The sequence below is a fragment of the Somniosus microcephalus genome, unplaced genomic scaffold (assembly GCF_052327205.1).
Source record: "Somniosus microcephalus isolate GS21.2 unplaced genomic scaffold, FLI_Smic_1.0 unresolved_chr1, whole genome shotgun sequence".
NCBI lineage: Eukaryota > Metazoa > Chordata > Chondrichthyes > Squaliformes > Somniosidae > Somniosus > Somniosus microcephalus.
The window spans coordinates 71,866,602-71,890,218 of record NW_028225179.1 but is presented as its reverse complement, the minus strand read 5'-3'; the positions used below and the strand labels follow the sequence as shown (position 1 = coordinate 71,890,218).

The 23,617-nt window shown below is 47.0% G+C and overlaps 1 protein-coding gene across 1 annotated transcript in view; it reads left to right on the top strand.

Annotated features, from left to right (window-relative positions):
* LOC147095486 (BICD family-like cargo adapter 1) overlaps nt 1-23,617 on the top strand; it is an 85,385-nt gene that overhangs the window by 25,042 nt on the left and 36,726 nt on the right. The window contains exons 4-5 of the mRNA XM_085974630.1: nt 20,779-20,925; nt 21,666-21,845. Coding sequence (XP_085830756.1) covers nt 20,779-20,925; nt 21,666-21,845 — 327 coding nt within the window. The remainder of the gene's footprint in view (nt 1-20,778; nt 20,926-21,665; nt 21,846-23,617) is intronic.

Genomic DNA, 23,617 nt, shown 5'->3' with positions numbered 1-23,617 from the left:
CATTTCCCAGAATTGTTTTGGGTTGGTGGAGTTTTCAATTTCTTCTAGTATTTTGTGGGTATAGTTTTGTGTTTTGTTCCTAATGGTGTGTTTATATCTTTTGAGGGTTTCATTGTATCTAGTATGTAGGTCCGGATTGTTTGGTTGGCGATGCTTTTGGTTTGATATTTTTCTCAGGTCTTTTCTGGCATTTTTGCATTCGTGGTCAAACCATTTCTTATTTTTATTTTGTCTTTTGTGACTCTTCCTCTTCTGTTTCACGAGGTCGGCTTTTACAGCTGCCTCATGAAAGATCATATTTATATCCTCTATGGCCATGTTTACCCCATCTCTGGTGATCTCATATAGATTTTCTTTAAATTTTGAAATTTTACTTGTGAGATCAGGTGAATTTAGTGCTGTGATGAATTTATCTCCACTGTCTGGGGCCCATCTGTATGTCTGGTTTATTTTATGTAGCTTACTGGGTTCCTTTTTTGTGTCTGTAGTTTGGGCAGAAAGTTTAAGGTACACATTTATTTGGTTATGGTCTGAGAGGGGGGATTGCTGCCTGACAGTGAATGCGTTGATATCGCAGGGGTCCAGGTCAGTGATTGTATAATCCACCACACTAGACCCAAGAGTTGAGGAATATGTGAGTCTCCCTCTCTCTCTCTCTCCTGCTCTGTCACTCAATTTTCAATTCAATTCAAATCGCTTTATTGGCATGACAAGGTACATCTTATGTTGCCAAAGCATCGAAAAAACATTTATGGTTGAACACATAAACGCAGATCTATCCATACAGTGTATAAACAGATATATCCCCGAGTGTATAAACATACATTCGTATAATTTGTATATACTCTATTCTTAGATTTAATGGTTGTCCCTCTGTTTATGGCAAGCTGTAACATAGTGTGCTGCTAAGGTTACACAATTTCTCTGTTCCCCTAGTAGGTATGGGAGTTTTTGGTCGTCCTTCAAATTTTTGAATTCAGGGCATATTTTTGTGAATTTTGGGTAGAAATTCTCCCTGATGCCCTGATATTTTCCACAAGCTGTGAGGAAGTGCATCTCTGTCTCCATCACTCCCTGACTGCAGTGAGAGCATATCCTGTCCTCTCTTGTCAGCCAGGCGTAGTGTCCGCGTATCAATAACACACGGACTGCAGGAGAGCGGTAATAACAGGTGTTTACTGAACAGAGGGTATGCTGGAAACTGAAAGTACAGAAGCCTGCTACGGCTTTATATACAGGTGTGGTCACTGCTGGTACTACAGTATAAAAGCAGTTCTCTCTTAAAGGTACATACACAACAATTCCTCCCCTTTTAGATAAACAGTACATAACATTCATTTAACAATTAAATAATAACTAATTACAATTACAATTTCTCTGTACTATGTACATCAGCTGAAGTAATCATTTATAAATTCAGTCTTTGAGGAGGCTTCCTGATCCTGTCTGGATAGCGCCTTTCTCGAGTATCCTGTTCTTGCAGCGGAGTCGATTCTGGCTCATTGTCATTGGTTGGTTCGTCAGCTTCCAATACCACTGATTCTGAGGTAGACGCAATCTGTACTTCGGGTTCATCACCAGGTGCGCATGCTCGTGGTATGGGTTTGACTTGTTCCTGTGACTCTAGAATCTGGTCAGCATGGCGTCTCACGATGCTCTCTCCAACGTCCACTGTGTACATTAGTGGTCCCTGCTGTGTGCATATTGTTCCTGGCTGCCATTTTTCTGTTCGGTAGTCGTGGGCAAGACTGGTTGCCCGATCTTGAAGCTCCTGGTTGGCTTCTCATTGATGTGCTGGAATTGCTTATCCTCAACATCTCGTCTTATGTTTGGTTTGAGCAAATCCAGGCGACATCTTAACCCTCGGTTAAAGAACATTATGGCTGGAGCTTGGTTGGTGACTGCATGTGTCGCATTCCGGTAAGCAAACAAGAAATTATCCACCTTGTGTTGTAGTGGTATGTTGTCGTTATACATCGCCTTTATTGCTTTTTTAAAGGTCTGAACAAACCTCTCAGCCAATCCATTTGTGGCTGGATGATATGGGGCAGATGTGTAATGCTTTACCCCATTATTCCTCAAAAACCTCCGGAAATCCTCGGACACAAACTGTGGTCCATTGTCAGAGCAAATCTGTTCTGGCAAGCCATTCCTGGCGAAGATGGTCCGTAGGACTGCAATAGTTTTCTCCGTGGTGGTGGAGGACGACATTTTGATGACCTCTGGCCATTTCGAATGTGCATCCACGGCGATTAAAAACATTGAGTCCATAAATGGACCAGCAAAATCAATGTGTACCTGTTGCCATGGAGATGAGGGCCACTCCCATGGGTGTAGCGGGGCCTGTGGTGGAGCGTTATGGACTTTCTGGCATCCTGTGCATCTCTTGGTCATTTCCTCGATTTCTTTATCGATTCCCGGCCACCACACAAATGCCCTGGCTAGGCTTTTCATTTTTACCCCTCCCAGATGACCCTCATGAAGCTCATTGAGCACTCTATCTCTCAACTTGGGTGGAATTACCACTCGGGATCCACACATCAAGGTCCCCCGGCACACTGACAGCTGTTCTCTCCTTGGCGAGAATGCTGGCAGCAGTGAGTCGCCATGTGCTGGCCATCCCTTCACCGTCAAATCATAGACCCGAGAGAGTGTCGGGTCATTTCTGGTTTCCTTTTCTATACTTGAGTTTGTAACAGGTAGACATTCGACTATGGTCGAATGGAATATGTCAACAGGGTCCACTGCAGGTGCTTCCTCCAGTAGGCAACAGCAGGCGCGACAGCCCATCAGTGTTTCCATGCTGTTTCGTACCCTTGTACTCTATGTCGTATTGATGTGCCTCTAGAAAAAGGGACCATCTTTGCAGCCGTTGCGCCGTCATCACCGGAACGCCCTTCTTTGGGTTAAAAATAGAGACAAGAGGCTGGTGACCAGTCAGTAGGGTGAATTTCTGCCCGTGCAGATAGTGATTGAACTTCTTCACCCCCCACACCAGGCTGAGGACCTCCCTGTCAATCTGGGCGTAGTTACGCTCGGCTGAGGTTAATGAGCGCGACGCAAAGGCTATTGGCCTCTCTGAACTGTCAAGGAATTTGTGTGACAGCACCGCTCCAATGCCGTAGGGAGATGCATCGCCTGCCAACCGAATCGGTAGTGTTGGATTGTAGTGGGCTAATACTTCTTTTGAAGTGATTAGGCATTTACATTTCTGAAAGGCACGCTTACACTCATCACTCCATTTCCATGCTACTCCAGTTTGCAGCAGGGTGTTCAGTGGGTGAAGAATTGTAGGTAAATTTGACAAGAACTCATGGTAGTAGTTCACCAACCCGAGGAACGACCTCAGTTGCGACACATTTTCCGGTGCTGGAGCCTTGACTACTGCCTCAATCTTGTCTGGGGACTTATGTAACCCCTCTTCATCAATCACGTGGCCACAATACGAGATTTGTTTCCTGAAAAACTCGCATTTGGGGTGGTTGGCTCGTAGCCCATATTCTTGTAATCTAGTGAGCACCTGCTCCAGGTTGGCAAGGTGTTCACTGTCATCTTCGCCCATAACCAGGATGTCGTCCAAATAACACTGGGTCCCCGGGATCCCTTGCAGGACTTGTTCCATCGCCCTCTGCCAAATAGCCGGAGCTGATGCTACCCCGAATACCAGTCGGTTGTACTGGTAAAGACCTTTGTGAGTGTTTATCGTGAGGTATTTTCTAGATGCTTCTTCTACCTCCATTTGTAGATACGCTTGGGCCAGATCATAAGAACATAAGAACATAAGAAATAGGAGCAGGAGTAGGCCAATCAGCCCCTCGAGCCTGCTCCGCCATTCAATAAGATCATGGCTGATCTGATCCTAACCGCCAATCCACTATCACAGAACCATCTCCTGAATCTAACAGAATTAGACACACGAAATAGGAGCAGGATCAGGCTACACGGCCCCTGGGCCCGCTCCGCTACCCACAGCGTTTCCCTCCAGATAGTGAGGCGAAAATATCTTCTATCCGCGGAAGTGGATATTGTACTGTGTGAAGGACTGGGTTCACAGTTACCTTAAAGTCCCCACAGATGCGAACCTTCTTCGGCTCCCCAGGCATGCTGCTCAATGATTTCTTCATTACAGGAACGATGGATGTGGCCCACTCGCTCCAGTCCACCTTGGACAGCACACCCGAATGCTCCAAACTCTCCAGCTCTGCTTCGACGGCTGGGCAGATCGCATATGGTACCGGTCTGGCCGTAAAAAATTTTGGGTTTGCGTTATCTTCAATTTTTATCGTTGCCGTTACGCCTTTTAGAGTCCCAAGTCCTTGCTGGAACACCTCTTTCGCGTCAGTTAGAATTTTTGACAGTCGTCCAGGTGTGACGACGTCATCCTTTTTGTCAGCCACAGTTAGCGCCTGAATGGAATGCCAATCCAATTGTATTTTTCGGATCCATTCACGTCCCAATAATGGTGGTCCTCCGTATTGTAGTATATATAGATACAGTTTCTGTGTTTCCTTGCCGTTGTATTTAATGGGAACCCTTATTTTTCCTCTGGGGAAGACTTTTTGCCCCGTGTATGTCTTCAATACAATGGACATGTCCTTCAAGGGTATGTGTGAGAATAGCCGCTCGTAGTCTCGTCGATTCATGACTGTTAGGGCTGATCCTGTGTCCAATTCCATCTTTACTTGGGACCCTGTTATCATGAGGGTGACCCAAATGGTTCGGTGATCCTCCTTTGCGATCACGTTGTGTAACTTTAGACAACTTAGTTTCCTGCTCCCGGAGTCATTATCACTCTCCTGATCTTCTGAACTACTGTCTGTCATTTTTTTTCTTTCTTGTACTTTTCCTTAGTTCTTTTAGTGTTGGTTTTCTTTCCCGACCTGCAGACTCGTGCTATGTGTCCCACTTTTCCACATTGCCTGCATACTTTGTCCTTAAACCAGCAATCCTTCTGGTCATGGGTTGTTCTGCCGCAGCGATAGCACTTTTCTGCTACATATGCCATTTCGTTGGTGCTATATTCTTACGGTTTCTGTTGTATTTCCGCAGCTCCCCGTGCTGCTGCTTCGTAGGATACTGCCACGCTGAAAGCCTTTTCTAGCTTAAGGTGCTTTTCCGAAAGTAGTCGTTTCTGGGTTCCTTCACTCTGGAGCCCGCAGACAAACTTATCCCTTAAGGTATCTGCCAGTCCTGCTCCGAACTGGCAGTGCTTCGATAACTTGCGTAGTTCCGTAGGATAGTCAGCATTACTCTCATCTTTGTGCTGGTTTCTTTTATGGAACTTGAATCTTTCTGCTATCAGCAACGGTGTAGGGTTTAGATGTTCCTGTAAGATATTGACAATCTCTTCAAAGCTTTTCTCCATTGGTTTAGCTGGGGTAATTAAATTCCGCAATAGGCCGTACGTTCTCGCGCCCATCAAATTTAATAATACCGACGCCTTCTTTTCATCGGCCACCTCATTTGCCTTGCAGTACACTTCAATTCTTTCCACATACGTGGTCCAGTCTTCTATTTCGTTGTCGAAAGCAGTGATACTGCCACTCTTCGGCATCTTGGGTGGTTTAAAATGGCGCCTCCCGCGCTTTTCCTTCTTCCCCAATGGATTAAAATGGCGCCTCCCGCGCTTTTCGTTCTTCCCCCTGCTGCCAATGCTGCTCCTAGCGTTCTAAATAGTAATGGCGGCGCCCCGCGGCTTCGGCGCGTTTCTCTTTTGTTAATTAATTTCCTTAGTTTTATTCTTCTTCGATGCTCTCCACTGCGCGTCTCTTTTCCTTCCCCTCTTTTTATTTTCTTTAACGCTGCCCGGCTCTTGAGCACCGACCGTGCCCTGTGCGCTCCACCCTCTCTCTCTCTTTTCCTTCCCGACGACGCAACCTTCCTTTGCAGAGCCGCTCGATCGAGCTCAAGCCCGCCGCAGTCCGGAAGGTTCAGCGCACTACCTACTACCAGCACGATTTGCTGGAACACCTTGACTGGGGAGCCAAGCCCAGCTCTCCACAGCTTCCCCTGCGATTCACTGAACTCCGATGGATCACTGGGCGGTTGCCCACGGTCGACGCCCATTGCTCTGGCTTCGACTTCCAAGAAGCTTCTTTTCAGGGATGGATCCCCGTGAGGTGATGCAGTACTGCAGGTGAGTTCGAACCTGCTCGTCGCCACTGTAGTGTCCGCGTATCAATAACACACGGACTGCAGGAGAACGGTAATAACAGGTGTTTACTGAACAGAGGATATGCTGGAAACTGAAAGTACAGAAGCCTGCTACGGCTTTATATACAGGTGTGGTCACTGCCGGTACTACAGTATAAAAGCAGTTCTCTCTTAAAGGTACATACACAACACCAGGTCTGTCTGTGTCTGCCTTTTTCAATAGCCAGGCTATGTTCACTAAGTCTGTACATCGTCAAGGTTTTTCTCAATTTGCTATCTTTTACCGTGGTCAGATATTCAGCCATGTTGTATTGTCTGTTTAGGGCCAAGTAGCAATTGAGTTTGTTTTGGGTTTTTGTTTCTGCCCAATATGACAGATATTTTTCCTTTTGCTTAGTGACAATTGTGTTGGGTCGAATTCTCTGTGCTACGATGTCACTGTCCTGTCTCTGTCTCTCTCTGTCACTGTCTCTCCCTCTCTCTCTCTCTCTCTGTCTCTCTCTCTCTCTGTATGTATGTCTCTCTCTCTCTCACTCACTCTCTCTCTCTCTCTCTCTCTCTCTCTCTCTCTCTCTCTCTCTCTCTCTCTCTCTCTGTCACTCTCTCTCTCTCTTTCTCTCTCCCACTCTGTCACTCTCTCTCTCTCTCTCTCTCTCTCTCTCTCTCTCTATGTCTCTCGCTCTCGCTCTCTCTCCCGCTCTGTCACTCTCTGTCTCTCTCCTCTCTCTCTCTCTCTCTCTCCTCTCTCCTCTCTCTCTCTCTCTCTCTCTCTCTCTCTCAATTTCAATTCAATTCAATTCAAATCGCTTTATTGGCATGATAAGGTACATCTTATGTTGCCAAAGCATCGAAAGACATTTATGGTTGAACACATAAACGCAGATCTATCCATACAGTGTATAAACAGATATATCCCTGAGTGTATAAATATACATTCGTATAATTTGTATATACTCTTTTCTTAGGTTTAATGGTTGTCCCTCTGTTTATGGCAAGCTGTAACATAGTGTGCCGCTAAGGTTACACAATTTCTCTGTTCCCCTAGTAGGTATGGGAGTTTTTGGTCGTCATTCAAATTTCTGAATTCAGGGCATATTTTTGTGAATTTTTGGTAGAAATTCTCCCTGATACCCTGATATTTTCCACAAGCTGTGAGGAAGTGCCTCTCTGTCTCCACCACTCCCTGACTGCAGTGAGAGCATATCCTCTCCTCTCTTGGCAGCCGGGTCTGTCTGTGTCTGCCTTTTTCGATGGCCAGGCTATGTTCACTAAGTCTGTACCTTGTCAAGGTTTTTCTCAGTTTGCTATCCTTTACCATGGTCAGGTATTCAGCCATGTTGTATTGTCTGTTTAGGGCCAAGTAGCAATTGAGTTTGTTTTGGGTTTTTGTTGTTTCTGCCCAATATGACAGGTATTTTTCCTTTTGCTTAGTGACAATTGTGTTGGGTCGAATTCTCTGTGCTACGATGTCACTGTCCTGGGGCTGGTTATTGTTAGTAGTGTTAGTAGTTACTTCACTGAGTCCCAGGACTAGTTGACTGAGGGTATTCTTCTTTATGGTCCTCTCTTGGCATTTTAGGGCTTCGTAATGATAGCAGTGGGGCTTGCTCATTTTTAGGTGTTTCCAAAATTTGGTGGCTCTTTTTTGGACAGTAATTATTAATGGATATTGGCCTAGTTCTGCCCTGCATGCATTGTTTATGGTTTTCCTTTGAGTCCGGAGGATACTTTTACAGAATTCTGCATGTAGGATCTCAATTGGGTGTTTGTCCCATTTTGCAAATTCTTGTTGTGTTAGTGGTCCCCACACCTCACTGCCATAGAGTGCAATTGGTTCAATTACTGATTAAAAAATTTTGAGCCAAATGCTAATTGGGATTTCTATTTGGATTGATTTTTTAATGGCATAGAAAGCCCTTCTAGCTTTCTCTTTCAGTTCATTCACAGCCAGATGAAAATTTCCCGTAGAGCTGATTTTTAAGCCCAAGTATGTGTAGTTAGTGGTTTGTTCAATTTTAGTTGTTCCTAGTGTGAAATTTATTCTGGGTCCCTGATGTCTGGATCTTTGCTGGAACACAAGGACTTTGGTTTTTTGGGGGTTTATTGTCAGGGCTCAGGTCTGACAGAATGACTCTAGCAGATCCAGGTTCTGCTGTAGACCCTCCTTAGTTGGTGACAGCAGAACCAGGTCATCTGCATAGAGGAGGAATTTAACCTTGGATTCATATAGGGTGAGGCCGGGTGCTGTAGATTGTTCAAGTAGTTTTGCCAATTCATTTATGTAAATATTAAAGAGTGTCGGTGAGATGGGCGAGCCCTGCGTCACACCACGCCCCTGTGGGAAGTATTTTGTTTGTTTGTCTCCAATTTTAACTGCACATTTATTGTTTGTATACATTGATTTAATTACATCATATGTTTTTCCTCCTACACCACTTTCAATAAGTTTCAAGAATAGACCGTCGTGCCAGATGGAATCGAAAGCCTTCTGGAAATCTATAAAGCAGGCAAAAATTTTGCTTTTGTTTTGATGAACATGTTTGTCAATTAGGGTCTGTAGGGGGAAGATATGATCTGATGTTCTATAGTTTGCTAGGAATCCAATTTGGCTTTTACTCAAGACATTGTGCTCCTCAAGGAAATTTATAAGTCTTTTGTTTATGATACTACAGAAAACCTTCCCCAGGTTACTGTTTACACAGATGCCTCGATAGTTATTTGGGTCAACTTTGTCTCCACTTTTGTATATGGGTGTTATGAGTCCTTTGTTCCAGATATCAGGGAAGTAACCGACACTCAGAACCAAGTTGAAGAGTTTCAATATAGCCAATTTCATTTTATCGTCCGTGTGTTTAATCATCTCGCTTAGGATGCCGTCTGCACTGCAAGCTTTTCCTGGTCGCAGGTCCTTGAGTTTTTCAAATAGCTCTTTTTCAGATATTATGGGGTCTATCGGGTTTTGGTTATCTTTTATGGCAAATTCGAGCTTTTCCAGTTTTTCGCATATTTGGTATTGTTCTGGGCTTAGTGTGTTTTCTCTGTCTCTCTCTCTCTCTTTCTCTCTCTCTCTCTCTTTCTTTTTCTCTCTCTCTCTCTCTCTCTCTCTCTCTCTCTGTATGTCTCTCTCTCTCTCTCTCTTTCTCTGAGAAGGGGATGGAGGAGATGGGAGACTGACGCAGGATGACGTGTTCTCTCCCATTGCTAAACTCCTTGCATTGTTGACTAACCAAATACCTGCTGCTTAGTTTAATCGGGAGACAATCTCTTGCAGTTGAGATTATTCTAGGCAGCTGGTGGAATTAAAGGACAACACTGATCTCACCGTCTCACCGTAAGCTCATTATCACAGATCCAGCACACGCGATCCTCCCATACTCGGGCGATGAGAAACACGTGTCATAGGAGCAGAGGGCCATATATACAGGAGTGTAATGCATGGTGTGTTATTATATAATATATACAGGAGCGTTATACCCGGTAACGCATGGTGTGTTATTATATAATATATACAGGAGCGTTCTACCCAGTAACACAAAGTTTGTTATTATGTAATGTATATACAGGAGTTTTATACCCAGTAACACACGTTGTGTTATTAAATAATATATCCAGGAATTTAAAAAAAATTCATTCATGGGATGTGGGCATCGCTGGCAAGGCCAGCATTTATTGCCCATCCCTAATTGCTCTTGAGAAGGTGGTGGTTATTAAATCCGTGAATCTTAAGGTATGGTGTTCTTCAATAAATAGACGGAGACTGCAGATCAACAATCAACAGGATGAGGGTAGTCTAAAAACTAAACGTACAGATGCCTGCTCAGGGCTTATATACAGGTGTGGTCACTGCCGGTACTACAGTATACAGGAGCTGTAAAAGTAGTTCTCTCTTAAAGGTACATACACTACAATTCCTCCCCTTTTAGATTAATAGTACCATAACATTCAAATAACAGTTAACACTTTTAACATGCACATTAATTGAAATAGTCCATTTATAGATTCAGTCTTTGGGGCGGCTTCCTGATCCTTTCTGGATAGCGCCTTTCCTGAGTGTCTTGTTCTTGGTGCGGAGGCGATTCTGGCCCCCTGTCGTCGGTTAGTTCATCAGTTTCCGATGCTACTGTTTCTGGGGTAGATGCTACCGGTATGTTGGGTTCATCACCAGGCACGCTAGACATGGGGTTGACTCGTTCCTGTAACGCTAGGATCTGGTCGACATGGCGTCTCACAATGTTCTCCCCGACATCCACTGTGTACATTAGTGGCCCCTGCCGTGTGCATATCGTTCCGGGTTGCCATTTCTCTGTTCGGTAGTCGCGGGCCAAGACTGGTTGTCCTACATTGAAGCTCCTTGTCGGCTTCTCATTGATGTGCTGGAATTGCTTATTCTCAACATTTCTTCGCACATTTGGTCTGAGCAAATCCAGACGAGATCTCAACCTTCGGTTAAAGAACATCATGGCCGGGGTCTGGTTGGTAACTGCATGTGTCGCATTTCTGTAGGCTAACAGGAAATTGTCCACCTTATGCTGCAATGGAATGTCGTCATCGCACATGGCCCTTACTGCCTTTTTAAAGGTTTGTACGAACCTCTCAGCCAATCCATTTGTGGCTGGATGATACGGGGCGGATGTGTAATGCCTTACCCCATTCCTTCTCATAAATTTCCAAAACTCTTCGGACACAAACTGTGGTCCGTTATCAGAGCAAATCTGCTCTGGCAAGCCGTTCCTGGCAAATGTGGTCCGTAGGACTGCAATCGTTTTCTCCGTAGTGGTGGAGGACATTTTGATCACCTCAGGCCATTTCGAGTGTGCATCCACTGCTATTAAGAACATTGAGTCCATGAATGGACCAGCAAAATCAATATGCACCCTTTGCCATGGAGAGGAGGGCCACTCCCATGGGTGTAGAGGGGCATGTGGTGGTGCATTTTGGCCCTTCTGGCATCCTGAGCAGCTCTTTGTTAGGTCCTCGATTTGTTGATCGATTCCCGGCCACCACACATAAGCCCTAGCGAGGCTTTTCATTTTCACCCCTCCCAGATGGCCTTCGTGAAGCTCATTGAGCACTCTCTCCCTTAACTTGGGTGGAATTACCACTCGGGATCCACACATCACTGTCCCCTGGCATACTGACAGCTGTTCTCTTCTGGATGAGAATGCTGGCAACAGTGAGTCGCCATGTGTTGGCCATCCCTTCACCGTCAAATCATATACCCGAGACAGTGTCGGATCATTTCGGGTCTCCTTCTCTATATCCGCGTTAGTTACTGGCAAGCGTTCAATTATCGACGAATAAAATATTTCGACAGGGTCCACTGCTGGTGCTTCCTCCGCAGTAGGCAATGGCAGGCGTGATAGCCCATCAGCGTTTCCATGCTGTTTCGTGCCCTTATACTCTATTTCATATTGGTTCACCCCTAGAAAAAAGGACCATCTTTGTAGCCGTTGCGCAGTCATCACCGGAACGCCCTTCTTTGGATTCAAGATGGAGATAAGTGGTTGGTGGTCAGTTAGCAAGGTGAACTTATGCCCGTGCAGATAGTGGTTGAACTTTTTTACTCCCCATACTAGGCTGAGGGCCTCTCTGTCAATCTGGGCGTAGTTGCGCTCGGCTGAGGTTAGTGACCGAGACGCAAAGGTTACTGGCCTCTCCAACCCGTCTGGGAATTTGTGCGACAGCACTGCTGCAATGCCATAGGGTGATGCATCACACGCCAACCGAATTGGTAGTGCTGGGTTGAAATGGACCAACACCTCTTTTTATGTGATCAATTCTTTGCACTTCTGGAAAGCTCGTTTACATTCGTCTTTCCACTTCCATGGTACTCCGTCTGCAGTAGGGTGTTCAGTGGGTGTAATACTGTAGACAAATTTGGTAAGAACTTATGGTAGTAGTTCACCAGCCCGAGGAATGACATCCGTTGTGACACATTTTCCGGTGCTGGAGCCTTGACTACTGCCTCAATATTCTCAGGGGACTTATGTAACCCCTCTTCATCAATAACGTGGCCACAATACGAGATCTGCTTCTGGAAAAACTCGCATTTGTGGCGATTAGCTCGTAGCACATATTCCTTCAATCTAGTGAGCACCTGCTCCAGGTTGGCGAGGTGATCACTGTCATTTTTGCCCGTGACCAGGATGTCATGGGCAAATGTAGAAGCTACATCATTACATAAATTTAAAACAGAAATAGACAGTTTCCTAGAAGTAAAGGGAATTAAAGGTTACGGGGAGCGGGCAGGAATTTGGACATGAGTCTAGGTTCAGATTGGTCTACCTGTGGGTAGCGGAGCGGGCCCAGGGGCCGTGTAGCCTGATCCTGCTCCTATTTCGTGTGTCTAATTCTGTTAGATTCAGGAGATAGTTCTATGATAGTAGATTGGCGGTTAGGATCAGATCAGCCATGATCTTATTGAATGGCGGAGCAGGCTCGAGGGGCTGATTGGCCTACTCCTGCTCCTATTTCTTATGTTCTTATGTTCTTATGTCATCCAAATAACACTGGGTCCCTGGAATCCCTTGCAGGACTTGATCCATTGCCCTTTGCCAAATAGCCGGAGCCGATGCTACCCCGAACACCAACCGGTTGTATTGGTAGAGACCTTTGTGAGTGTTGATCGTGAGGTATTGTTTCGAGGCTTCTTCTACCTCCATTTGCAGGTACGCCTGGGCCAGATCAATCTTAGTGAAGCGTTTTCCTCCAGATAGCGAGGCAAAAATATCTTCAATCCGCGGAAGCGGATATTGTACCGTGTGAAGGACTGGGTTCACTGTCACCTTAAAGTCCCCACAGATGCGAACCTTCTTTGGTTCCCCAGGCGTATTACTCAACGACCTCTTCATTACAGGAATGATGGGTGTAGCCCACTCGCTCCAGTCCACTTTGGACAGTACTCCTGAACGTTCCAAACCTTCCAGCTCTGCTTCGACGGCTGGGCGGATCGCATAAGGCCGGTGCCTTAAAAAACTTTGGGCTTGCATTTTCCTCTATTTTAATCGTCGCTGTTATGCCTTTTAGTGTTCCGAGTCCCTCCTGGAACTCTTCTTGTGCGTCAGTTAGCATTTTTGACAGTCGTCCAGGTGTGACGTCATCATCCTTTTTGGCCTCTACCGTCGGTGCCTGTATGGAATGCCAATCTAATTGTATCTTCCGGATCCATTCACGTCCTAGTAGTGGTGGTCCTCCATCTGGCAATACATGTAGGTCCATTTTTGGTATTTCCTGGCCGTTGTATATCACGTTCACCCTTATTTTTCCTTTGGGGTAGACTTTTTGCCCCGTGTACGTCTTCAAGACAATCTCTGTAGCTCTCAAGGGTATATGTGAGAATAGCCGCTTGTAGTCCCTTCGGTTTATGACTGTTAGGGCTGATCCTGTGTCCAATTCCATTTTCACTTGGACTCCGTCTATCTTGAGCGTGACCCAGATAGTCTGGTGATCCTCCATTTTGATTACATTATGTAGTTTCAGACAACCCAGCTCCTTGCGTCCGGAGTCTGTACTACTTTTCTGTTCGTCTGAACTACTCTCCGTCACCTTATGTACCTTTTTGTACTTCTCTTGTTGAGATTTCTTGCTGCTGGTTTTCTTCCCCGACCTGCAGACTCTTGCTATGTGTCCTGCTTTTCCACACTGTCTGCACACTTGGTCCTTGAACCAACAATCCTTCTGGTCGTGTGTTGTTCTGCCGCGGCGATAACACTTCCCTGCTCCATATGACATTTCATTGGTGCCATATTCTTGCGGTCCCCGTTGTATCTCTGCAGTGCTCCGTGCAGCTGCTTCGTGTGATACTGCCATGCTGAAAGCCTTGTGCCATGCTGAAAGCCTTGTCCAGCATAAGATCCTTTTCTGATAGAAGCCGTTTCTGTGTTCCTTCACTTTGAAGCCCACACACAAACTTGTCCCTTAACGTATCTGCTAGTCCCATTCCAAACTGGCAGTGTTTCGATAGCTTGCGCAGTTCCGTTAAATACTCAGCATTACTTTCATCTTTATGCTGGTTCCTTTTGTGAAACTTAAATCTTTCTGCTATCAGCAGCGGTGTGGGGTTTAAGTGGTCCTGTAGGATTGACACTATGTTTTCGAAATCCTTATCCAGTGGCTTCTCTGGGGTTATTAGGTTTCGCAGTAAGCCATACGTTTTTGCACCCATGGAATTCAACAAAACCAGTGCTTTCCTGGCATCTGGCACTTAATTCGCCTTGCAGTACACCTCAATGCGTTCCACATATGTCACCCAATCTTCTACTTCATTGTCGAACGCTGTGACACTGCCACTCTTCGGCATCCCTGGGTGTGGTTAGACTGGCTAAAATGGCATCTCCCGCGCTCTCCCTTCTTCTCCGCTGGCTCAAAATGGTGTCTCTCGCGCTTCCCTTTCTTCCCGCGCTCGCCCTTCTTCTCCGCTGCGGCTTCAAAAATAGCGTCTCCCGCACTCTCCCTTCTTCTCCGCGGCTCAAATGGCATCTCCCGTGCTTCCTTTCTTCCCCCGCAGATGCTGCTCAGCCCTTGAGCCCTGGCTGCGCTCTGCGCGTTTTCCTGTGCGCCTCTCTCGTTGCCACCGCTCGGTCCTGAACCCCGGCTGTGCTTTACCCTCTCTCTCTTTTTGTTTTCCGTTGACGCCGCTCGGTCTTCAAACCCCGGCTGCGCCCTGTGCGTTTTACCCTCTCTCTTACCCCGTCGACGCTGCTCGGCCTTTTCTGTGCCATCGGTCGGCTCCAGCCGCCGCTGTCCGGGAAGGGTCTGCGCTGTACCTGTTGCCAGCCTGTTGCTGGATCGTTGTGGCTGGAGAACCAAGCCCAGCTTTCAACAGCCTCCCCTGCGATGCTCACTCTCTGCCGGATGACTGGGCGGTTGCTCGTGGTCGACGCCCGTGCTTCTGGCCTCGACTTTCTTCCACTGTCCTCCAGGAGCGAATCCTTGGGAGGAAATGCAGAGTTGCAGGTAGGTTTGAATCGACCTCGTCGCCACTATTAAATCCGTGAATCTTAAGGTATGGTGTTCTTCAATAAATAGACGGAGACTGCAGATCAACAATCAACAGGTGTTTACTGGATGAGGGTAGTCTAAAAACTAAACGTACAGATGCCCGCTCAGGGCTTATATACAGGTGTGGTCACTGCCGGTACTACAGTATACAGGAGCTGTAAAAGTAGTTCTCTCTTAAAGGTACATACACTACAGTGGTGAGCCGCCTTCTTGAACCGCTGCAGTCTGTGCGGTGAAGGTACTCCCACAGTGCTGTTAGGTAGGGAGTTCCAGGATTTTGACCCAGCGTCGATGAAGGATCAGCGATATACTTCCAAGTCAGGATGGTGTGTAACTTGGAGGGGGACATTAGGTGACGGTGTTCCCATGCGCCTGCTGCCCTTGTCCTTCTAGGTGGTGGAGGTCACGGGTTTGGGAGGTGCTGCCGAAGAAGCCTTGGCGAGTTGCTGCAGTGCATCTTGTAGATGGTACACACTGCAGCCACGGTGCGCCGGTGGTGGAGGGAGTGAATGTTTAAGGCGGTAGATGGGGTGCCAATCAAGCGGGCTGCTTTGTCCTGGATGGTGTCGAGCTTCTTGAGTGTTGTTGGAGCTGCACTCATCCAGGCAAGTGGAGAGTATTCCATCACACTCCTTACTTGTGCCTTGTAGATGATGGAAAGACTTTGGGGAGTCAGGAGGTGAGACACTCGCCACAGAATACCCAGCCTCTGACCTGTTCTTGTTGCCACAGTATTTATGTGGCTGGTCCAGTTAAGTTTCTGGTCAATGGTGACCCCCAGGATGTTGATGGTGGAGGATTCGGCGATGGTAATGCTGTTGAATGTCAAGGGGAGGTGGTTAGACTCTCGCTTGTTGGAGATAGTCATTGCCTGGCACTTCTGTGGCGCGAATGTTACCTGCTCCTTATCAACCCAAGCCTGAATGTCATCCAGGTCTTGTTGCATGCGGGCACGGACTGCTTCATTATCTGAGGAGCTGTGAATGGCACTGAACACTGTGCAGTCATCAGCGAACATCCCCATTTCTGACCTTATGATGGGCGGAAGGTCATTGATGAAGCAGCTGAAGATGGTTGGGAGTGTTATACCCAGTAACACATGCTGTGTTTTCTCTCTCTCTCTCCTAGCTCTCTCTCTCTCTCTCTCTCTCTCTCTCTCTCTCTCTCCTAGCTCTCTCTCCTAGCTCTCTTTCTCTTTTTCTCTCTCTCCTAGCTCTCTCTCTCTTTCTTTCCTAGCTAGCTCTCTCTCTCTTTCTTTCCTAGCTCTCTCTCTTTCTCTCCTAGCTCTCTCTCTTTCTCTCCTAGCTCTCTCTCTCTCTGTCTGTCCCCCTACTCTCCACCCCCCGGCTCTCTCTCCCCCACCCCTCATTTTCTCTCTCTCCCGTTTTCTGTGTCTCCCTCTCACCATCTGACACAGTCTCCACTTTCTTCCGGGAGCCTCTCGTGACCAGTTCACAATGGCTGAGTGGCCATCGCCATAGAAACTGTCCGATTACAAATTCCTTGCATTTTTGTTTTGTGAAAGCTCCTTTTTCTCCCAGTCTGTTTTCTGATGACCACCTCCCCCTGCCCTGCCTCGCCCCAATGCCCATTGCTGTCCCTGCCTGTAGGGTCGCCAACTCTGGCTGACATCACCTGACCTCCCTGCCCCCTACGCGCCTGCCATTGGCCTCCCCCATTTGTCAATTGCTGAACAATGGTCACCCCCAATACTCTCAATCCTCTGCGTTCCAGAAACCCCTCTATCCATCACCCTGCATCACCTGGAGGGGCAAGGCCCAGGGCTGCATTGTATCCTGTGAGCGTGGGGGTCCTGCTGGGAGAAGGATCCCAGTAATTGGATTACAGAGGGGTGTAAGTTATGCTTCAGTCGTACAGTGCTCTGGTCAGACCCCGTCTGGAGTTACTGCGTTCAGTTCTGGACACCACACCTCAGGCAGGATATATTGGCCTTGGAGGAGGTGCAGCGCAGATTCACCAGAATGATCCCGAGGCTGAAAGGGTTAAATTATGAGGACAGGTTGCACAAACTAGGCTTGGGTTCCCTCGAGTGTAGACAATTAAGGGTGATCTAATCGAGGTGTTTAAGATGATCAAAGGGTTCGAAAGGGTAGATAGAGAGAATCTATTTCCTCTGGTGTGGGGAGACCAGAACAAAGGGGAAGAACCTTAAAATTAGAGCCAGGCTGTTCAGGGGTGATGACAGGAAGCATTTCTCCACACACAGGGTGACATGAATCAGCCATTCATGAAAGAAAGACTTATGAAATAATACTGAGCGGCCTACGGGTGGCGCAGTCCAGGGAGAGTATCGGGCACGGGCCCAGCTTGCGCAGGACATTCTTAACAGGAGCTAGTGAAGGACACAACTAGACCTCCATGTTGTTAAACAATTGATTAAAGCTTTGTTTAACGCTTAGACCAAGTGCCTAGTAGTTTTCTTACGTCACAGGGTAGTGGAAATCTGGAACTCTCTCAATTGGAGCTTTCAAGACTGAAATGGACAGATTTTCGTTCAAACTTAAGCTGGTCCAAAATTCTGCAGCCTTATCCTAACTCGCGCCAAGTCCCGTTCACCCATTACCCCCTGTGCTCGCATCTGTTCTCGTCCTCTTGTTCAAAACTCCTCCAGCCCTACAACCCTCCGAGATCTCGGCCCTCCTCCAATCCTGGTCTCTTATGCGTCCCCCGATTTCCATCGCTCCACCATTGGCAGCTGTGCCTTCAGCTGCCTGGGCTCTAAGCTCCGGAATTCCCTCCCTAAACCTCTCTGCCTCGCTACCTCGCTTCATTTAAGACGCTTCCTAAAACTTACCTCTTTGACCAAGCTTTTGGTCACCTATCCAAATATCTTCTTATGTGACTCGGTGTCAAAATGTTGTTTGCTCACACTCCTGTGAAGCACCTTGGGATGTTTTACTATGTTAATACATAGATACATAGAAGATAGGAGCAGGAGTAGGCCATTCGGCCCTTCGTGCCTGCTCCGCCATTCGATGAGATCATGGCTGATCCTTTAATTCAGTATCCCGTCCCCGCCTTCTCTCCGTAACCCTTAACCCCTTTTGCCCGTAGAAATATATCTAATTCCCTCTTAAATATATTTAATGAGCTGGCGTACACTGCCCTCTGTGGCAATGAGTTCCACAGGTTCACCACTCTCTGAGTGAAGAAATTCCCCCTCATCTCTGTCCTAAATGGTTTAGCCCTTATCCTTAAATTATGTCCTCTAGTTCTGTTCTCACCCGCCAAGGGAAACATTCCTTCTGCATCCAGTCTGTCTAGACCTGTCAGAATTTTATACACTTCTATGAGGTCCCCTCTCAATCTTCTAAACTCCAGTGTGTACATCCCTAAACTACATAGTCTCTCCTCATAGGTCATTCCCGCCATTCCTGGTATCAGCCTGGTGAATCGCCGCTGCACCCCCTCCATGGCAAGAACATCCTTCCTCAGATGAGGCGACCAAAACTGTACACAGTACTCGAGGTGTGGTCTCACCAGTGCCCTGTACAGCTGCAGCAAGGTATCCCTGTTCCTGTATTCTAACCCTTTTGCTATGAAGGCCAGCATACCGTTTGCCTTCTTGACCGCCTGTTGCACCTGCATGCTCGCCTTCAGTGACTGGTGTACAAGAACACCCAGGTCTCTCTGTACTTCCCCCTCTCCCAATCTATTGCCATTTAAATAATAATTTGCCCTCCCGTTCCTGCACCCAAGGTGGATAACTTCGCACTTGTCCACATTATAGTGCATCTGCCATTTATCCGCCCAATCGCCCAGTCTGTCCAAATCGCTCTGGAGCTTCCTGGTCTCTTCCTCTGAGCCCACCCCCCCTCCTAGTTTAGTGTCGTCTGCAAATTTGGAAATGCTGCATCCGACTCCCTGATCCAGGTCATTAATGTAAATTGTGAACAGCTGGGGGCCCAGGACAGATCCCTGTGGTACCCCACTTGTTACTGCCTGCCATTCAGAAAATGAGCCGTTTATTCCAACTCTCTGTTTTCTATCTGACAGCCAGTTCCCTATCCACGCCAAAACTTTCCCCTTTATCCCATGAGCCTCAATTTTCCATGCTAATCTTTTATGTGGGACCTTATCGAAGGCCTTTTGGAAGTCCAGGTACACCACATCTACTGGCTCTCCCCCATCTATTCTACCAGTTACTCCCTCAAAAAATTCCAATAGATTAGTCAAGCACGATTTACCCTTTGTAAATCCATGTTGACTCTGTCCTATCCTGTCCCCATTTGCTAAGTGCTCCGCTATTTCATCCTTAATGATGGACTCCAGCATTTTGCCCACAACTGATGTAAGGCTTACAGGTCTGTAATTACCTGCTTTTTCCCTACCCCCCTTTTTGAATAGTGGGGTAACGTTAGCTACCCTCCAATCCATCGGCACTGTTCCCGAGTCTAATGAATTCTGAAAAATCATCCTTAGTGCATCCGCTATCTCTAGGGCCACCTCCTTCAGTACCCTAGGATGCATGTTATCAGGCCCTGGGGATTTGTCCACCTTCAATCCCTTTAGCTTCCTTAACACCATATCCTTAGAGATATTGATTTGCGTCAGTTCCTCCTTTGCCAATGTCCCTATTTTTCCCGATATCCCAGGGAGGTTTTTTGTGTCTTCCTTCGTAAAGACTGACCCAAAGTATGCATTTAGTTGATCTGCCATTTCCTTATTTCCCATTATATATTCCCCCGTATCTGACTGCAATGGACCAACTTTGGTTTTCACCAGTCTTTTCCTTTTGATATACTTATAAAAGCTTTTGGAGTTAGTTTTTATATTTTCCGCCAGCTTGTTTTCGTAAGCTATTTTGCCCCTCTTGATTATGCCCTTTGCCCTCCTTTGCTCTATCTTAAACTGTTCCCAATCTTCCGCTCTGGCGCTTTTTTGGGCTATTTTATACGCCCTATCTTTGGATTTTATGCTGTCTCTAATTTCCCCTGTTATCCACGGTTGAGTCACCTTTTTAGATTTCCTTTTATGCCAGATTGGTATAAACAATTTTTGCAATTTTGTCATTCTATCTTTAAATGTTTGCCATTGTTTATCTACCTCCAGTCCTCCCAGGAACGTTGTCCAATCAGACCTACTCAGTTCCCGTCTCATGGCATCATAATTCCCCTTGTTTAAATTCAGGACCTTAGTCTCTGAGTCAATTTCTTCGCTCTCCATTTCGAGTGAGAAATCGATCATGTTATGATCGCTCTGACCCAAGGGTCCCCGTACAACAAGATTACTGATTAGTCCCTTCTCATTGCACAGTACCCAGTCCAATATAGCCTGTTCCCGAGTTGGTTCCTCGACATATTGATCCAGATAACCATCCCTCAAACACTCAAGGAATTCCTCCTCCTCATTATTTTTACTGATTAGGCTAGTCCAATCTATATGTAAGTTAAAGTCACCTATGATGACAGCTGTTAAAGGCGCTATATGAATGCAGGTTGCTGTTGGGTACGGGTATTAAGGGATACGGGGTGATAGTGGGAGCATGGAGTTGAGATACAGATTGGCCATGATCGGATTGAAACGCTGGAGCAGGTTCGAGGGGCTGAATGGCCTCCTCCTGTTCCCATGTTCCGGCGTGACCATAACCCTTTATTCACACAGAATCGGATGTTTGCAGATAGGAGGTGGGAGGCGGAGCAGCGAATTAAGAGCCTGATGGAAGAGAAAGAGATTTTGCAGAGTGGAGTGGAGACCCTGCAAGGAAGCTTACTACTGCTCCAGCAACACAACAAGGAGCAGGACCTACAGGTGAGGGGACATTGGGGAACAGCAGGGTGTGTAGAGGGGACACAATGGGAAACAGTGGGATATATAGAGGAGACACACTGGAGAACAGTGGGATATATAGAGGGGACACACTGGGGGAACAGTGGGATATATAGAGGGGACACACTGGGGAACAGTGGGATATATAGAGGGGACACACTGGGGAACAGGGGGATATATAGAGGGGACACACTGGGGAACAGTGGGATATATAGAGGGGGCACACTGGGGGAACAGTGGGATATATAGAGGGGACACACTGGGGAACAGTGGGATATATAGAGGGGACACACCGGGGAACAGTGGGATATATAGAGGGGACACACTGGGGAACAGTGGGATATATAGAGGGGACACACTGGGGAACAGTGGGATATATAGAGGGCGTGCAGTTGATGAGGTGATGACGGTGGAGGAGGAAAGATGAGATAAATGAGGAAATGGTGATTGAGTGACCCTAGCTTAAAGTTTTGTACATTGTAGAATGAAGGGAAGACTGACGGAGTTAAGGGTGTTCAATACCTTGAGGCCCTGGGAGGCGAAGAGCTTGCTCGTCCACCAATTCATGGGACATGGAGAAGACACCCGGCTCAAACTCAGCATAGCGAAGCTGGATGGAAGAGGTAGGGAGGGAGGAGGAGGAGGGGGTTGCAACTATTGATAGTGGGAGGGGTGGAAGCAGGAGGTGATCTCGTGCAAGGACCTGATTTGCCCTCCTTCAGCTGCGGCAGGTTCAGAGTGAGCTGGAACAGGAGAAGATGGCCAATCGCCAGCTTCGGGAACGGGTGCAAGAGATGAATGACGAGATCAGTCTCCATGAGTTGACCACGCTCGACAACTCCCTGCAGTCTGAGATTCAGGACATGATGGAGGGCGATGCAGTGTCAGAATCATTGGGCGAGGTAGGTAAAATCCTCTCCCCTCTGGGACCGGGTGTCACAGTGCGTTAGATGCACTGTCCTTTCCCCCTCTGGGACCGGGTGTCACAGTGCGTTATATACACTGTCCTTTCCCCCTCTGGGACCGGGTGTCACAGTGCGTTATATACACTGTCCTTTCCCCCTCTGGGACCGGGTGTCACAGTGCGTTAGATACACTGTCCTTTCCCCCGCTGGGACCGGGTGTCACAGTGCGTTAGATACAGTGTCCTTTCTATTACGTCCGTGAATGATTGAGACACGGACAGCAGGAGTTGAACAAAACAAGTCTTTACTGATGGAAGTCAATAGTGAAACTGAAAACAACAGAGGCTCACTAGCGCCTTTTATACAGGGGTGGTCACTGGCGGTACTGCAGTCTGAGACCAGTTATTCTCTTAAAGGTACATACACAACAATTCCTCCCCTTTTAGATAAACAGTACATAACATTCATTTAACAATTAAATGATAACTAATTACAATCACAAATACGGTTGCTAGATACATTGGTTAAGTTTAAGCAATTATAAGTTCAGTCTTTGAGGAGGCTTCCTGATTCTGTCTGGATAACGCCTCTTTGGAGTATCAGGTTCTTCTGGCAATGTTGAGTTGAAATCAATGTCGTTGTTTGGTTCATCTGCTTCCAATATTACCGGTTCTGCGGTAGCTGCAATTGGAACGTCGATTTCATTACCAGGTGTATCAGATCGTGGTGTGGAGTTGACGTTTTCCAGTGACTCTAGAATCTGGTCAGCATGGCGTCTTACAATGCTCTCCCCAACGTCCACGGTATACATGAGAGGTCCTTGTCGTGTACAAATCGTTCCTGGCTGCCATTTCTCAGTGCGGTAGTCCCGGGCCAAAACTGGTTGGCATATCTTAAAACTCATGGTCGGCCTTTCATTCATATTCTGAAACTGCCTGTTCTCCACATCTCTTCGGACGTTTGGCTTAACCAAATCCAAGCGGCATCGTAGTCTTCGATTGAAGAACATCATGGCTGGAGTTTGGTTGGTAACCGCATGTGTCGCATTCCGGTAGGCAAACAAGAAGTTGTCCACCTTGTGTTGTAGGAGTATATCTTCATTACACATTGCCTTGATAGCCTTCTTGAATGTTTGGACAAACCTCTCGGCCAATCCATTAGTGGCTGGATGATATGGGGCAGATGTGTAATGCTTAACACCATTGTTCTTTAAGAACCTCTGGAACTCTTCAGACACAAACTGTGGTCCGTTGTCAGAGCAAATCTGTTCAGGCAGCCCATTCCTGGCGAATATGGTTCGTAAAACTGTGATAGTTTTTCCGTGGTGGTTGAGGACATTTTTATTACCTCTGGCCACTTTGAATGTGCATCCACCGCAATTAAAAACATCGAGTCCATGAAGGGACCAGCAAAATCAATGTGCACCCTTTGCCATGGAGATGAGGGCCACTCCCATGGATGCAGAGGAGCTTGTGGTGGGGCGTTTTGGACCTTCTGGCATCCTGCCCAGCTCTTGGTCATCTCTTTGATTTCTCTATCGATTCCCGGCCACCACACAAACACTCTGGCTAAGTTCTTCATTTTTACCCCACCCAGATGACCCTCATGAAACTCATTGAGCACTCTATCCGTCAACTTAGGTGGAATTACTACTCTGGATCCACACATCAAGGTTCCTCTGCACACTGACAGCTGTTCTATTCTCGGCGAGAATGCTGGCAGCAGTGGTTCGCCATGTGCTGGCCATCCCTTCACCGTTAAATCATAGA